At 40.9% G+C, this 18,070-nt stretch overlaps 1 protein-coding gene across 1 annotated transcript; it reads left to right on the forward strand.

Moving 5' to 3' along the window:
- Window positions 1-2,799: 2,799 nt before the first annotated feature.
- Zfp455 (zinc finger protein 455) lies at window positions 2,800-17,592 on the forward strand. Its single transcript, NM_001048204.1, has 4 exons — window positions 2,800-2,888; window positions 6,827-6,953; window positions 7,443-7,538; window positions 15,193-17,592. Exons 1-4 carry the CDS (start codon window positions 2,883-2,885, stop codon window positions 16,347-16,349), a joined length of 1,386 nt encoding a protein of 461 aa, NP_001041669.1. The 5' UTR covers window positions 2,800-2,882; the 3' UTR covers window positions 16,350-17,592.
- The last annotated feature ends 478 nt before the right edge of the window (window positions 17,593-18,070 follow it).

Below are 18,070 nucleotides of genomic sequence, written 5' to 3' on the forward strand. Positions count from 1 at the left end.
ATAAGGTTATTCAAGTGTTGATGATTTTCAGACTCAGGAACCTAGAATTATTGACTGTTCACATGATGAGTTCATGAATCATGCAGGAGAAATTTTCTGTTAATGTTTCTTATGAGATTTTTTTCTGGTAGATCATCTAGGAAAGAAGATCGTCTCTACATATGTGTGTCTCTACACTTTAGCAGTAGTCCTTCGACGGTAAGGGCAGTGCCGAACAGAAGCATTCATTGGTCTCTCACTCATGAATGTGCTTTTGACTTGACCAACATCAGTTTCCATTCCAAGGAAACATCACATTTTGGAGGTGGGCTTCATTAGCCTTAAGAAAGTAAGCTTGTGAGTAGGCATGGGGAATTCAGAGTTCTTTACAAGACTCACAGGAGTCTCACTGATGAAGCTGATATAAACATTAAGGACTATAGAGGCTGAGAACCCTGTTATCACTGCAGCATCCTACAAGACAAGAATCGTCTGCAGGCATGCAACTTTCCTGAGTTCTTACCCAGAATCCAGTCACATGTCGCTGCCTTGAGCCACCTGTATTCCTGTGCTATCTCTCAATCAAATGCCTGTCAGCAAAACTAGTAAACTCTTGATTCATGATAGAGTCTTGGGTGGAATCTTTCCTACGTCTGTCATTACACCCTGGTCTGATGGGAGCAGACTCTTCTTCTGTTCTTCACTGGAAAAATCACAGAATGGAGTGTCTTATTCATTGTGGTGGAAACACATAAAGCAGTTTGATTTCCTGCTGGTGGTTGAAGAGCTGAGAAGTCATTCCACTTCAGGGAACATGGCAGCAAGCAGGCAGTCATGGTCCTGTGTAGGAGCAGACAGCTTACTCTTTGATCCACACTGGAGCACATACAGATAACTGGAAACTGCATGCTATTGTGTAATGAAAAAGCCTAGTGACATTTTCTTGTGACAAGGTCACACCTCCCACTCTTTCACAAATATTTCCCACCAACTGAGACCGAAGCATCAGTTGTATGAGGCTGTAGGGTACTATTCTCATTCTACAACCTCAGTGAATCTAAAGTTATAGACATTGTGAGATCCCCTATTCTTGTTATAGAGATGGGCAATCCTGGTACTTTGTCCAGAGCCAACATTAAATCTCCTCTGTGACAAGAGCACATCCATGGAAGTCTCTGCCTTGTGGAAGTGGAATTTCATTTGAAATTTTGATTTCATTGGAAAGCCCATTGTGGGGACTTTATGCTCATAACTACACTTTCAGGAAAGCTCTCCAGGTTCAGAACACAGCGACAAAGGAAACTCTCTTGGGGCCTGATACTAACCTAGATGAAAGCAGAACTGGACAGCACTGTATATGTTGTACTAGTTGTGGAGGCTCTGAGGTGCATCCTGTAGGTCAGCATGGAGCTTTGCAGCCATGCTAAGAGAAATGCTTCACCATGTAACTGGTAGGGTGTATACTGTCCTTCCTAATATCTTGGTGGGATCACACTTCATAAAACATGCAGGTGACAGCTAAGTGGACTTGGAACCCCACCATAGCCTCATGTTAGAAACATAGCAACATCTAGAAAGGGGATGTCTGTGCTTTAGAACACACAGATGAAGTTTAGGTTGACACTGTTCTTTGACATCCAAATGATTCAGCAACCACAGACCCAATGCATATGATGATGTAGGGGTTAGGTTTTCACAGCACATTCCTCTCGAACTTATTCTTATCCTTCCCTGCCTGGTCACTATTCCTCCTTTTGGAAAAGGCAGGTTTCCACTGGTCCATGGTAGGTTGAAGGAGTAATCTTGTAAGCACTTTGAAATAAGCAATTGATTGAATTACAACATCAAGAGACTTTGGGCTTTGACTGTCTTGGGACTATTAAAGTCTATGGGCATGTTGAGAAGTGAATTGTCTTTCTTAGAAACAGATGAAAGTGAAACTCTCAGAGGCTTCCAGGTTACAGAGTATGGTGTTTTTTTTTAACGTATTTGATTGTCAAATTCCAATAAACTTATTTGATATTTCTGATTTGTTTTTGAAATAATCATTTCTCTGTCCTGATTTTGAGAAACTGAGGTTAGTTCAGGGCAGATGCTTTGACTTTCAAAATATTGTCACATAGGAACACTTGTAGATCAGAGCAGGGAAAGGAAATTGAGTAAGAAAGATCAGACCTCTGCAGAGAGAATTCTAACAATGGATAATGGGCCAGTGGCCAGTACACATACCAGTGTGACCTCAGGAGCTGTGTCCTCCCAAGTGTAATCTGAGCAGGGGAAGGAACAACAACATCAACAACGGGCAAACATACCCAGTGGCTTATGTGTACCTGTGTTTGTGAACAACCATTGGAGACCGTTAAAATTGTAGTACAGCTCCCACTAAAAAGGAATTTCTTAAATATATATTAACATTTTAAAGTTTTAACTTTGTTAAATGATCTATACTCTCAATGTGTCCCTGACCAACTAACCACAGTATATACATCCTAATATTTACACAAAACTGTTTTTCATGATGTGGAATCTGATCCATGTATGTCTCATGCAGAGTGTAATTGCAAAGGAACAAGTATTATTTATTTATTTGCAATACTGAGTATTATGACAGAGTCTACATTAGAGTCGAGCGCTTTAAAGTAGGCCAAGTACCTACCATAGTACCTACCATAGTATAATAGTAAAGAAAACAGAGAGAAGGCTACAAATCTAAGACCAGGGAAAGACCACATTCAGTTCCAGGAATAGCTTCGCAAAGACTTCTGGGATATGTAGTCCAAGCAACTGTGCCATCACGAGGAGCCATCCAGGCAATCCCACTTTAGCTTTCGTTTTGTACATTGTGCCTTCCTCAAAGTTTTTGCGAGAGTCCTGAACGGCTGTACACGCCTGTTGTCTCTGTCATGGAGGTTGGTTCATGAAACAGCACAGCCTGGGGCTTTGTGCAAGCATCGGGCTGGGAAAAGGCGGGGAGAGTGGGTGTGGGGAAGGTGGGGACTGAGCGGACCTGGGCTTGGAGGGAGAACGGAAGAAAAGAAGCTGTTGGGATTTGTTGTGCTGATCTGGCTGGGTCACGTGAGGTTGCAGTTCTGGACCAGGAATGGGGCGATTGGGATTGTGTCTGAGGTGAGGGTTTTCATAGGACACCGCAGGGTGTCTTGGACATAGGAACAGACTGGTAGCAGGGGTCAGGATTGCAAGCTAGTGATGGTGAGATGACTACTTGCACCTGAGGCAGTGCTGGGAACTCTTTGACAGCTTTGCTGGGAAGCATGCTCCCCTAGCTGCCCCATTCTCAGGTGGATGCTGTCAGATGCCCCAGTCAGTACCTTTAGAGCAAATGGGGTACCTGGCCCCACTATCCTCTGTACCTGGCCTCCTCCTACGGTCCTGATTATGTTCATTTTCCCTATCAGTTAAGGAATTAAGAGAGAATAAAAATCCAAGTCCCAACAGGTCATAGATGGGAAAATCTGGAACAGAGCAGAGAGATCTGCCAGGATGGGAGGTCACTGAGAGTCTTTGACTATAGGTGAGGAAACACATGTAGTGGATACACAGAGGGAAGTCAGCAAAGCAGGCAACCTGCCACCTGGTTTTACCTTGAGGGCTGGGTTTCCTTAAACCTTGGATAGGTTTCCTGTTCATAAAGTAGGGTTGAATAATTGTAAATAAGACACAATGTCTGCTTGGCACACTATGATTATGTCAACGTGCCTTGATCAGGCCTTGAACCTGAGAACGTTTATGAGCAGGGTATTAGTATCTGGTGAAAATCTCGCGTGGCCTTGTTTTAGGGGGCCAGGCTTTTGTGTCAGGTCAGCAGGGTAAGGAAGAGCTCACAGACCTGTGTGTATTCTTGTGACTTAAAGTAAACAGACCTGTGATAGAAAGACACTTGAGCCTACTGTGAGGCACATTCCTGTCATCTCTGTATTTGTGAGGGGGAGGGGCAGGACCCTCTGGTCAACCCCTGCTTGATAGCAAATTCAAGGCCAATGTAGGCTACCTCAGTCTGTGTCAGAAAACATTTAATCATGCTTGATGGACGTGAGAAATACTCTCTATGATTCATTCCATGTCTTCCAGTGAGAGCCGTGGAAAACCCCTGCAATCAACACTTTGGTGTCTTACAAAGTACACATGCTTCCCTTCTGCCGACCCAATCCATGTGGGATTCAAACTTTGTTTTCACTAACATGCTCTTGTTAAAGATGGTACATTTGGGTGACTATTTGTTTGGATTTACTGTGTGAGGAAGGACTCTCCTCTTTCCCTTGCTTGATTATTCTTCCTATTGACAGTGAATGTTCACTCCTTTTGGATAGTTAAGTTTGTGTTAGATTCTGCCATGACCTGAGGATGCTTTCTTCTGGTCTTCCCTGAATTCTTCCAGTTTGCTCCGTCCATATCTAGGCAGAGACTCCATCATTTCTTCATTGCCTTTCTGCAGTTCTTGAATGATGCAGGCTACTGTAGTTTATGTTCATGTGTCATTTTCTGCCTCTTTTTCTGGGATATCTTCCTGTGTTCCTGTCCCAGAGGTTTAGCTGCTTGCAAATGCTTCTTACAGTTAGCTGGAACAAGCCCACGTCCTCCACTGTCCCTCACATGGGTACTGCTGTCTGCAACCAGTAAAGGAAACTGCTAGTGTGGGATGCCGTCCTCTTGCACAGGTTTAAGTCCAGGTCCCCTTGGTGTGTAGTTGTCCCCCTGATCTCCCAGGCCTCTTAATGTTAGTATGAGGGAAGGAGTTACTTGTCTGTACAACTCATGTATGAACCTTGCTGTGTTAGACATGTCATATCTGGAAAACTGGAGAGGAGGTGTGTTTGGTGATGACAGTCAGATCCTGCTGATCTGCATGTGTATGTCAGAGGCCATGAAGAGAAGTTACATGATTTGAACATTTGTCAAACACATATACAAGTAATAAACCTGAGCAGTGCAGATCCTCAATACATTGTCATTTTCTGTTATGAAACTCTCTGTTAGCCGGGCGTGGTGGCACACACCTTTAATCCCAGCACTTGGGAGGCAGAGGCAGGTGGATTTCTGAGTTCGAGGCCAGCCTGGTCTACAAAGTGAGTTTCAGGACAGCCAGGGCTACACAGAGAAACCCTGTCTCGAAAAAACCAAAAAAAAAAAAAAAAGAAAAGAAACTCTCTGTCTTCACAGAGTCCTCCATAGTCTTTTTCAAGTAAGGTGACATATAATGAGTTAACAGCTGTGTCTGCTTGCCTGATCAGTTCTTTCATATTCTCTATTCCATCCTTTACTGAATACACTCCACCTACTGGTGCTTTAAGAAGACACATAAACAATATACAGACTACTAAAATCCAAAAATACATCTAGAGGCCTAATGTATGGAACAAATGTGTTATTTATTTTAAAAATAAATCATCGTTATATAAGGAATGTTTTTCAGAGGGAAAACAAAGATGATTACATTTGGTCTTTCATATTTTTCACATTTTATTCCATTTCCTGAGTTGTATGATTTCAAGACATGGTAGCTCCATTGTGAGCATGCTGTGTTTCTCTCACAGAGAGTTGTTTTCATCTTTGCTCTGCTCTGGGCTCCTGCCATTCCCTACATTGCTGGTTTTCCCACGGACTTGGTGATCCTGTGGTTGAAAAGGGTGTAATCCGTTTGTTCTCACTTACTTGTAGAGACAGGACCCTTCTCTACCAGCTTTAAAGAAGGTTTCAAGACAGTTCAATTTCTTTTCCCTTGAGAATCTTCTGTTCACCAAAGTGCTTCATTCTGCTGGTGTTTTGGAGATTTTCTGGCCTCTTCATTTTGCTGAACTCTGCTCATTAGACAAAAGGCTATTTTCTGTGCGGTCATTCTTTAAAGAGGATATATTTTAGTTGTCCTATAAAGTCTTGTGACAATAGCTATTCCCTCCTCCCAAGGGTGCAATCACCTTGCACTTCAGACACAAGACTCAGGGCATTGCAGCTGGATCTGACATGAAGATCTGAAGAGGGACAAGTTGTCCATACGCATTGAAGGTGCTTTGCCAGGTTCCAAGGGAGAGAAGCAATCAATAGCCCTGCTTAGCTCTTATACCAGTGGGCCACAGCAATATCCTGTATGTCATTCCAGCTGTAAAGATGCCACAGTGCCACTCAATATCTTGACATATGCAGGAGCTGTCCAATGGGACTTAAAGCCTCATCAATAGAAGTTACATCATGCTTAGAAGCTGCCGCAGGTGACTTGTTAGGTTGAAACCTTAGAGGGGAACATACTAATGACATGTTACTAAAGCATCCTAAGCTCTCACTGCATTCTGATTGCTTTTCCTTAGACCTACACATGAGTGTGTAGCTCTTACTGTTCAAAGCACTCCTACACATGAGTGTGTAGCTCTTACTGTTCAAAGCGCTTCTACACATGAGTGTGTAGCTCTTACTGTTCAAAGCTCTCCTACACATGAGTGTGTAGCTCTTACTGTTCAAAGCGCTCCTACACATGAGTGTGTAGCTCTTACTGTTCAAAGCGCTCCTACACATGAGTGTGTAGCTCTTACTGTTCAAAGCGCTCCTACACATGAGTGTGTAGCTCTTACTGTTCAAAGCGCTTCTGGCTGCATCAGAGAGAGCTCTGCAGAAAACTGAAGCTTACCAAAGTGCAGAGGACTATGTATGACCTTGTGATCTGACCCAATAGGTATGTCTACAATTTCTGCACATAATAGCCAGGGAATATTTCTGGAGCAGGAGCAGTTTGAGTATGAGCATCAGAGGTCTACGTAAAAACCAGAGGTTTGCTGTGAGTTCATTAGTGGTTTTAATTAATTACAGGTGTGGGATTTTTCATTGGTCTTCATTTCAGGAAATGTTGTCCTTCTGGGATGTGGCCATTGATTTCTCTCCAGAAGAGTGGGAATGCCTGGAGCCTGCTCAGTGGGATCTGTACAGGGACGTGATGCTGGAGAATTTCAGCCACCTTGTGTTCCTGGGTGAGCATTGTATCTTAGAGAATTCCTATCTCACCCCAACCATCAACATGTAGCTTCCCTGCTTTGTACAATATCTCATGGAAGTATTTCAACAACGAGTTTCATATCCATCATTTGAAGAAAAATTAGGGAGGTTGCTGTACAGCTAAGAAACATGTCATTGTTTTTCCTCGCTGTGTTTGAAATGTCTGTGTTGGAAGCATGCCTCCTTTGCTCTTGTGGGACTGTTAGAAATGCACCGGCATCAGGCGTGGACCACACTTGTTAATGAAATTGTTTCTCTATTCAGTTTCATGTTTTCCCTCTAAAGAAACTCAGAATCAGGATATTGTACATTCCTTTCTGTATTTTACTGTCCATGTCAGAAACCCTTGAAGGAACTAATTGTCTGCAGTTATTTATTGTATCATGTCTTTCCTTATAAACACTGTTCTGAAAGAGAGAGTAAAAGAACACTTAATCAATCTTAACCTCTTGTTCTCCAAACAGGTCTTGCTGTCTCTAAGCCATTCCTGGTGACATTTCTGGAGCAAAGACAAGGGCCTTGGGATATGAAGAGACAAGCAGCAGCCACTGTGTACCCAGGTGTGTAGGAATGTGGGGACCAGGGGACAGATTTCAAGTCCAAAGATCCAACAACTGGCCTGGCTTTCCCATATGTGCCTTGAAATATGTATTATGAACATCATTCTTTCGGTCTCTCCTTCACATCTCTCAGACATTTATGGTGGTTTAAGTCTCTTAGGATTTATATTTTGCAAACAGTGTGCCCTGTGCATGTATTTGCAGGGACTTCCAAGGTTTTTCTTGTTGCTGAGTCTCTATTGTAGTGTAAAACTCAGAGAAATGCAACTGAGTATTGGTTAGACTCGGAGTCATTTATTTGCTGGTGTTAAGGCAGACTTGTTCCAGATAGCTCTCTGTACTGAAGTGAGCATGTCTTGGTTAATAAAATCAATGACACGTTCCCATGACACAAAGGCCAGCAGAAGCAGAGTGCTCAACAGTTTCAGTTCTGTTGATCAGGAAAAATTGAGATAGGGAGTAGTTGGATAAAAGTCAGACTAACATGAGTCACTTTGGATAGTTCATTTCTCTGATCTTAGCATTCTCTGATCAAAGCATTGACTTACTCTACTTGTTGTATTGCGCCAATAGGTACAATAATTTAACTGAGGCTAATTTGCTTATTCAGCAAAGTTTTAACACTAATTTATTTCCAGGGTCAGGTCATTAGACCTAGGAAGAGAAGGCTGAGAGAGCTTTTAAATCTATTAGGTGTTCATAAATGGATTCTCAACAATCCAGTTAGGGAACCATTGACTGTGTGCCTCTTTCATGATTCTGTTTTATTTAAAGAAAATACTTATATTGTATACAAGCACTAAGGCTTATTTGGATATATACACAGTCATAAATCATTTTTATAATATTTTTAATTAGGTACTTTCTTCATTTACATTTCCAATGCTACCCCAAATGTCCCCCACACCCTCCCCACCCCATCCCACCCCTACCCACCCACTCCCACTTCTTGGCCCTGGTGTTCCTCTGTACTGAGGTATATAAAGTTTGTAAGACCAAGGTGCCTCTCCTCCCAATGATGGCCGTCATAAATCATTTTTAAAAAATCAGAAAACTTTATTTCTAAACCTGATATTCCCAGTACATCAAAGCTAGTAAAGTCTTTTGTCTATAGAGTCCAGTCATGGGTAGCCAATGTGGTTATCCCTATAAGAACTATTATGGCTAATATGAGTCCATTGCGAGGATGAGATCTCATGGTCTTTTCTTTAGGTCTCCTGTGTGTATATATATCCACTGGCTTCCCCGTTTGTATTGGGAGCAGGGCTGAAGGTCACTGGAAGGTGACTCAGAACGACTGCTCCGGGCAAGCTTTCACAGTCCACATCTCCTCCTCCCCAGGCCACGTTGCTTTCTCTCCCTGGCTGTGGTGGGCTCACATGTATCGCATATACTTTAGTTAAAGTGAGTACCCACAGTTTAGTCTGCTGTGCTGACTGACACTGTGGCAGGGCCTCTGTCGTATATTGTCTCACACTCTGCTGAGGATGGCTTACAGACTCTGACATTGACCTCTCAGTGCAGGGATTAGCTTTGTTAGAAGGAGGAGAAATGAAAGCAATGGACAGGGCATGGCCATTTGAACTTGCATGTAGTTCCCATACCATTTGGGTGGCAGTGTTGGTAGGAGGTTCCCCTGTACACTGTATCCTCAGTTTTCATATAAAGAGACACTGTGTGCAGGGTAATTGCAGTGAGTGCTTGCATTTGAGACATCTAGACTGTGGTGCTGAGTCCAAGATCCTCCTCAGCATGAGAGGATCCATCCCCTGCCTTGTGAGACAGGAGGAGTAATCCATCTTTCCTGGAGATTAGGAGTAAGAGTTCCTAGTCTGGCTTACAGGTCAGAGGGAGACAGGCGCAGCAGATGCTGGCAAGTCCTGTTCCCCATGCTTCCTTATCCTGTAATTTCCCCATGCTTCCTTATCCTGTGATGAGGCTAGCATGCATTTCCTCTGATAGGTCTGTGTCCCATTGAACAGTGTGCTAATAGTAATCGTGTTCATCTACCCTGGATGTGTCTTGTCATGCAAGCTCAGTGGAGTGTTAGCCTTCTTCACTCAAGCGTTCAGTTTCATTAACCAGTTTATAAACCACACCGGATTTTGAATATTATGCCATACTGAGTAAACTGTAAGGGGACTTTAAATTTGTTTGAGCTCCCTGTTTTAGGCTAAACTTTGACATGTACAGAGGACTGTATAATGGAACGTTGGTATTAGTCACTTACTCCAGTATTGTGTCTATGAATTAATTACATATGAATTCAGCATGAATCCAAACACAATTTGGGCACATTGACTGTCACTCATTAAGTGGATCATCATTACCAATTATGGATTAATTATATTTGCTGTGACATTTTATAATGAATTAGAGACACTCATCAGAATAGAATTTTTTCTTTTATTGAATATTTACTTTATTTACATTTCAAATGTTATCCCCATTCCCGGTTTCCACTGCAGAAACCCCTTACTCCTTTGTTGCTTGTTTTAAAAAATGAAAGTAATTATCTCTATTAAAAATTTCTCTATTGACAATTTCTGGAATTGGACAGATGGCTTCCCTCCTCCAGCTCCCGTGAGAGTGTTCCAAAACCCACCCACCCACCTACTCTCACCTCCCTGGGCTGGAATTCCCCTACACTCGGTTATAGAGCCTTCCCAGGACCAAGGGCCTCTCCTTGAATTGATGCCTGACAAGGCCATCCTCTGCTCCATACATCACTCCATGTGTACTCTTTTGTTGGTTGTTTTAAAAATGAAAGTAATTATCTCTATTAACAATTTCTCTATTGACAATTTCTGGAATTGGACAGATGGCTCAGTGATTAAGGTCACTACTTCTCTTCCTGAGGAAGAGTTCAGTTGCCAGCGTCCACATGGCAGCTCACAACTGTTTGTAACTCCAGTTCCAGGGGATCTGACACCATCACACAGACATATATGCAGACATGCATTCAGGCAAAACACCAATACATGTGAAATAAAAACTAAATTAATAAAAAAATACAGTTTCTGAACTGCAAACCTCTTATCTCTAAGTCAACTTTAACGTAAATACACCCTGGAGAAGCTGGGGGCTTCACTGTCCTGATCTCTTTATGGGGCTCCTTTCCACAGTCCAGGTCAGTCCTCCAGACAGTCTCTGTGTCTTGTTTTATTTCATCAGGAAATAATACAGAAAAGACAATAGTATGTCTGGCCTTTTCAAGAATAAAAAGGTATACAAGTAATTCTCATTTCTTAGCATGACACCATTTTCCACGTACTTAAAGTTTAAGAAAGTTAGCGAAGACATAGTGACTAGATCGACATCTTTAAGTCAGAAGTGTTTTCTAACATGAATAGAATTATATAACTTAGGAACATAAATAAATTTTGACCACTAAGTGTATTTTCTTTAAATCTGTTTTCCCATAATGCCTGTGTTACTTAGTCTGACCTAATGTGACATAGCCTCATGGTTTTGTACTTTTGTCCCCCTCTTTATTTATATGGTTAGTATTATCCTAAATAATTTAATCTTTTTATTAGAGATATAATTTTAAATATGTATTATTTGTATGTTCTTAAAATAGTTACACTGACCTACACAGAGAAAAGTTATATGCCAGCAAGAGGTTTAGAGATGTCAGTAGACATGGAAGAGAGGTCACCTTTTGCGAAGAACTAAGATGGGATGGAGAGCTTAGCAGCTCAGTCTGTACCTGACTGAAGAATCAATGGAGACACCGCCCTCCGTCAGGCCCATGCCTCTGAGTTAAGCAATTTCAAATGAGACATAAGAAGTTTAACAAGTAAACTTAACATTTGCTGTCACAAAATTTCCCACAGGGTATGGGTGTTAGGCAATATTTATTTTCATGTGGGCCCTTAGTACATATACCAGTTTCCCCAGGTTGCTGAGGTCAATCCTGCACCTCAGGTTTAGTTTCTCTGGCCTGTGTACCCTACTGTCTCTAGAAAACCTTGAAACCCATGTAATTCATGCCTCTTTACACACAGCTAGCTGAGAGGAATGACGAGATACTGGGGTGAGGCTTCAGTGACCTTACCTATAGCCTCCTTATTTGATAGAATGCTAATACTGAACAAGCCCAGCTGTGATTGTGTTTAGCATGCACAGGTAGACTTATGGAGATGGTAGTTGTTCAGCTTAGTAGATACTGTGCAACATCGGTTGAATAAAAGACAGTTCCAAGCAAACTACACAGCGAGGGTAATGTGATGAATTAACATGACCTGTGCACACGTAGGGTCTTGACAGTTTCAAGGAAAAGTTTATAGAAAACACAACATGGTCATTATGATTTAGATAGCATGTAGACTTACCATAATCACTAAGTTCATGGTTATAGCGTATGTCAGAATTTAGCTATGATTTTGGAGTTATGACTAAGAGGCTTTAGCAATGTGTCTCTTCTATCCTTTTTAAGAATGTGCATTCCGTTAGTTGTTCTTGTTCTACACAGCTTTCTACCACGAGGTAAATAATAGCAGCCTCTTCTGGAAACAGTTAACCTCTTAGATGTTCTCAAGAGCATGGTGTCTTCCCCTGTCTTGTCCTGCAATTGTCCTTCTACCTGGCACAGAGTTGGGAAGCCCATCTCACCCAGGACAGAGGCTGTGGGAGAAATTCTGAGTCAGTTATGCTTGAGCTGGAGGTGGGTGGGGCATATTCTATCTCTGGAACTAGGTTTACAGTGAGCTAAAACAGCATATGACAATTTATAAAATCATTCTCTGTATTCAGAAGGCATTGTTTCTCTGTAAGACTGAACCCAGACATGTACCTAAGCATGACTTGTTTCAGTGTCTTCAGATGTGGGCAGACAACCTGAGAAGCTCAATATGTGTTTTCCGCTTATAAAAATCCTAATTCTATCCTGATTCTATGACATATTGGCCCAGTTGTGGATCAGTGTCTAAGCTTTACATACAAAGTATACCTGTAGCCTTAGAAAGAGACATTTAAAGAGAGAAACCATGAAAACTAGACACCTGAGGAACTCAGAAAGTTCTAGAGATGAAAGGAGGGTATCAGGGCTTGCTGGGGCAGAAACAGAGGCTGACTTCTGTCATATGGCAAAGTAGTCCCAAAAAGACAACATAGACATGAGGTTTGTTTACCAAGTATAAAGGATCCAATCATGCTTTCATCTCTGGTTTCACACACAAGCAGTGTAGCCAACAGATTCTTCCCACAGAAACACTAGACTCAACCCCTTGTCCACTGTTACCTTGAGTACTAGTCCTACAGGCTGGCTAGTCCTCTGGCATGCGTGGGTCCATACTTCTGCCCACTATGGAGCCTCTGGTCTGATGGCTACTGTAGCAACCTGTGTTCTGCAGTAGAGGTAATCCTGACACTACTTGGACCTTACTGTGCATGGATGGATCAGTGAGATTATATGGCTCAATCCCCACCAGTCAAAGGAGCCTTTTGGGTGAGAGTGCATGGGAGTTACTAGATTTAGACTTTTGACAAAACTATGAGGGGGAGCTCAGTGCTAGGCATAAGTGAGTTGACAAGGCACAGCATGGACTTTTGAGGTCCACTAAAGCAACCTTGGAATGAAGGTTAGTATCTCTCCTGGAGCACAATCGAGAGGACAGAAGAACACATCTTCCAGTTGCCTTCATTCCAAAATAAGCTCATGCTGTAGCCCGACTTCCAGTTCCACCATGAGAGTCACCTGATGGGGCAAAGAGTAAGGCACAGAGCAATTGCTGAAAGAGCATATGCTAAATGGATTATTCACTCATTCAGCATCCACAGAAATGACTTAACATAATAATTTAACCAAAAATTGTTATCCATTACTTCTTCACTCAACATCTTTACTGTTGGAACAAAACCAAGGGAAGGAGTTTCTGTCAGGAGTCTGTCCACTCACTAGAATCTTGACCAGATAAAAATTACCTCCTTAGAGGACCAGAAAGACTAGGTTGCATTAGGGTGTCAACAAATACATCGGTCATACCAGCACCTTCTGGCCCTGATTTAATTGTCTTGAAAAGCCAAGTCCACATTTGCATAACAGAGGCAGGCCATTGGCCTGAAATTTCAAAAGTTTTCATTCTATCTCTTCAAATAATTGAAATAGTGGATCTTCCAAAGCTCCAGGTTTGGAGGCCTCACAACAACATTTTCTCAGCAGTATTGCTTAGCTTGGGTGAGCTGTTGGATAAAAATCAGGCCAAATGGAGTCACACTGGGCAGTAACAGTCTTTGTACCGTTTGCACCTAACTGAAAGTTTGCTTACTTTACTGCCGACCCAGGTATGAAATCGTTGTGAAAAACTAAGATTACACTTAAGTGTGTCTCAAATCACTTACGTTCATGCTAGTGAAACTGATGCCAAGAGCTCTTCGTGAAGGATGAAAAGTTTCTAAAATGTTTTTCTATCACATAGTCAATGGTAAGGATTTAACATGCATGCCTTCTGTGGATACATAATTCGAAGATTAAACTATGCCACTAGGAGTGTGTGTTTAATACCTCCTCAATAATTTTCAGAATTTTGTGGATCCAAGATTTTTTTCCTTTGTCCTTTGGTCTTGTGTATCATGTTTCTGAGTTGGGGTTGCCTATAATCACTTGGTATGCTCACCCTATATATTTTGGTGTATGGGTAAAATACATTGATAGAACACTTAAGGAGAGTATAAGATAAAAATATCTATAATTTTTGCTTCTGTGAAATTTGCCTTCATGGATAACCAGGGCTCTGCCATTTTCATGACTTGTTCATTGCCTCTCTCCACTCAGTGCTCAATGCTTTTTTAATCCTGTAAGTTAGTCTTAGAAGTAGGTAATTTTATTGCCAGTCCTGGTACCCCATTGCATTAATCCCAGCACTTGAGAGGAAGAAGCAGGTAGCTCTTTTGAGTTCAAGGCCAGCCTCATGTACATAGGAACTAACTGGATAGCCAGGGCTACAAAGAAACCCCTGGCTCAACAAACCCAAAACCAATCAAACAAAAAGCTAATAGATAATTGAAATATCTATTCATTGACACATATGTTGCTCCAGCAAAATTTCTGTTATTCATGGGTGAACTTGATATTTATTATTATGCCTTCATGTTTCTGAAGTATATATTTTCCAGTATCAATATAAAACATAAAATACTGTCCCAAATCTTTAGGCTATATGATTTAATCTTGATGTGGACAGTCTACTTGTTATGCAACATATCTTCTGTAGCTTCCAAAATAAAACTTTATACTTAGGATAAAAGTGTGATGTTCATCCAATCTCGCACAATCACAATTAACTTTTTCTTTTTCAGGCTTGGCTACTTTATAATTTCATGGATGTGTGGCCTTATAATATCTATATTGCTTGAAAGGTTTATTTCTGTTAGTAAAGTGCTCTTAGAAGTTACTTAGGTATTTACTTTTGAACAATATGCCATTATTTCTATGTTCTGTTGATTGTGCTCTTGCTTCAGTAAAAATATGCATTGTGTCCACCGACTGTATTTGTGAATTTTCCTCAGTGCCTACAGGCATTGAAATATACTGTGGGTTTTTATTTCTGGTTAAATATATATGAGTTAATGTTTTCATTCTTAAAAATAAGCCTATAAGTATAAAGAATATTGCTTAACTTTTGTTCATTTCTCAACTTTGGCTCAACAGGAATAATACCTAATGATCCGAACAATTACAGCAAGTTCACTAATTGTAAATCACTCCTTATTAAACGACGAAGAATTCATATAGGGGAGAAACCCTACAACTGTGGAGAATGTGGTAAGGCCCTTAGTTCTCATAAAACACTTTCTATACACCAGAGACTTCACACTGGAGACAAACCTTACAAGTGTGAAGAGTGTCATAAAGCCTTCAGTACTCGCTCATCACTTTTTATACACATGAAAAATCATACTGATGAAAAAATCTACAAGTGTGAAGAATGTGGCAAAACATTTTACTATCCTTCAATGCTGAAGCAACATCAGAGAATTCATTCTGGGGAGAAACCTTGCAAGTGTGAAGAATGTGGAAAATCCTTTGGCTTTCCCTCATTCCTTAAGCAACATCAAAGAATTCATTGTAGAAAAAATGCCTACAAGGATGAAATATGTGTCAAAAGACTTTCCCCTCCTCTACCCCTTCAGGAACATGAGCAAATCCATACTGAAGAGAAACCCTACAAGTGTGGAGAATGTTATAAAGCCTTTCGTTATCACTCAGCCCTTAGGATACACAAGACAGTTCACACTGGAGAGAAACCTTACAAGTGTGAAGAGTGTAGCAGATGCTTTTCCTCATCTTCCTGCCTTAAAAGACATCAAATACTTCACTCTGAAGACAACCCATACAAGTGTGAAGAGTGTGGCAGATGTTTCTGCTCATCTTCATCTCTTAGACGACATCAAACATTTCATTCTGAAGACAATCCCTATAAATGTGAAGAATGTGACAAAAGGTTTTCATGTTCTGCAAGTCTTCAGGAGCATCAAACAATTCATACTGGAGAGAAACCATACACGTGTGAAAATTGTCACAAAGCCTTTCGTTATCACTCATCCCTTAGGAGACATAAGACAGTTCATACCAGAGAGAAATCCTACAAGTGTGAAAAGTGTCCTAGGGGCTTTTCCTCATCCTCCTGCCTTGTAAGGCATCAAGCAATTCACTCTGAAGACAATCCACACAAGTGTGTGGAATGTGGCAAAGCCTTTGTTAATGTTTATAGCCTGACTCGACACATGACAGTTCATGCTGGAGAGAAATCCTACAAAGGTCTTAAAACACTTATACTTCTTCAGTCCTTAAAAGACATCAACTAATTCATACTGAATAAAACCTTGTATGGTGTGCGGTAAAAACCATTCCTAATCCTTCAAACTGTATCCAACTCAAATCAATCCATAGGGTAGACTACTAAGTGAATTAGTTTGAAATGTCAACACCACCATCTTACTCCCAGGAGCACAAATTTTGAGAATGTCATCAGAAAACTGTAGAGACTTCTCTTTACTATAACCTACCAACCAGTGTGTTCTATAGTGTGCTTGAATATGGCATAGGTTGTTGCATTTATTTTTTCTGTACCTACAGATATAAAACAAAACTGTTATTATTTCATAATGTGGGTCTTAGAGCTGGATTGTATAGTTACTGTTGTTTTCCTCAATGGGGCCACCCAAGCTCCCCCAATAATGTTTCTCCTGGGCATGTAAAAAGCTCGATAAACTCAGATGTCTCACTTTTTGTAAAATGATCTGATCTGCACTGGTTCTAACCTAGGTTGAACGGGCGTTAGTGTTTCTCTCTCCAGGAAATTCTAACAGAACACATTGACGTCATATTTAGTTCCAGAATGAAGGATCTTTTATTTCCTTTGATTTCAGAACAATGTTTCTCATCTTTTTCCAACTTTCATGTCATAGAAACTTGACAGTGAATTGAAATATGGATCCAAACTACATGTATGCACTTAGTAGAAGGGATGCGTTTGACTGGTGGATATGTAATGTCTTTCTTGAAAAAATAGTTCAGGTCTTACTTTATTATTGATACAGATCCTAAAAAGTCATCTCAAAGTTGAGATTACTAATTTGGGTAAACAGTTATATCATGGACAATTAAAACCTAAAAGTGAACAATTAATTTTCAAATGACTAAATGTCTATAGTGAACCTAAAATTGTAGTTTTAATCATGCTAAGTACAAGTGGAATTTATGTTTGGAGAAAAGATGGGATGGAGAGACCAATTTATATTACTCAATCTTTAGTCATCTGTATATGCTATTGAAATACATCCTAAAACATATACCTCAATACAAATTTAAAATAAACTTAGTGTATTTAATATTACATAAAATTTAAAATCAACTGTAATTATATTTTTAAAAAATCTTGGTCTGAGAAATATTGTACTGGAGCTAAAGTTGTGTATATTGTAGATTTAGACTTTGAAAACTCTACCCCCACTTCCTTCCCTATTAAGAGCCTTTCTGAGTAGAAGCCCAGGCTTGCTCAGGAATACTCTTAAATGACTTAATAATAAAGAAAAGTTGTAACTCTCACTTGGGTTTATTATTATTATTATCATTTGCCAGTTCTGAAGTTCAGATAGAATTCTCAGTTGATGAACAGTGGCTGTTCATTTAAACCTTCAGGTAGTACCAACTGAGAAACTTGCTGTCTGCTGGCTAGCTTTCATAGTGGAGGCACAATCTAGGTATGCTCCCATGGAAGTACCTGAATGTAGCTGCCTGCGGCCCCTGAAAGGCGGGCTGGGGCTGAAAGAGATCAGACAGTGAGAAAAGAAGGAGGCCAAGACAAACCTTTCTGTTCAAAGCCTCTGAAGTTTACTGAGAGTTTGTGGTTATAAAGAGGGTAGGACCATCTCCCGCCAGCCCATTCTTGGTGCCTGGAGCCAGCCCATAGGTGATCTACATGGAGTGTCTCCATAATGTTTCAAGGACCTTTCAGTAGGAAGCAGAGTCTTGGAGAAGAGCAAATAGAGCCATCAAGGTCAGAAGGCTCTACCCTAGGTAATCT

Source organism: Mus musculus, chromosome 13, assembly GCF_000001635.26.
Source record: "Mus musculus strain C57BL/6J chromosome 13, GRCm38.p6 C57BL/6J".
Taxonomy (NCBI): Eukaryota; Metazoa; Chordata; class Mammalia; order Rodentia; family Muridae; genus Mus; species Mus musculus.

Excerpts from the sequence above, each read along its gene's own strand:
- Zfp455 (NM_001048204.1), top strand. Across the intron at positions 6,954-7,442 it reads CAGCCACCTTGTGTTCCTGG|GTCTTGCTGTCTCTAAGCCA; the intron begins GTGAGCATTGTA and ends TTCTCCAAACAG. Across the intron at positions 7,539-15,192 it reads AGCAGCCACTGTGTACCCAG|GAATAATACCTAATGATCCG; the intron begins GTGTGTAGGAAT and ends TTGGCTCAACAG.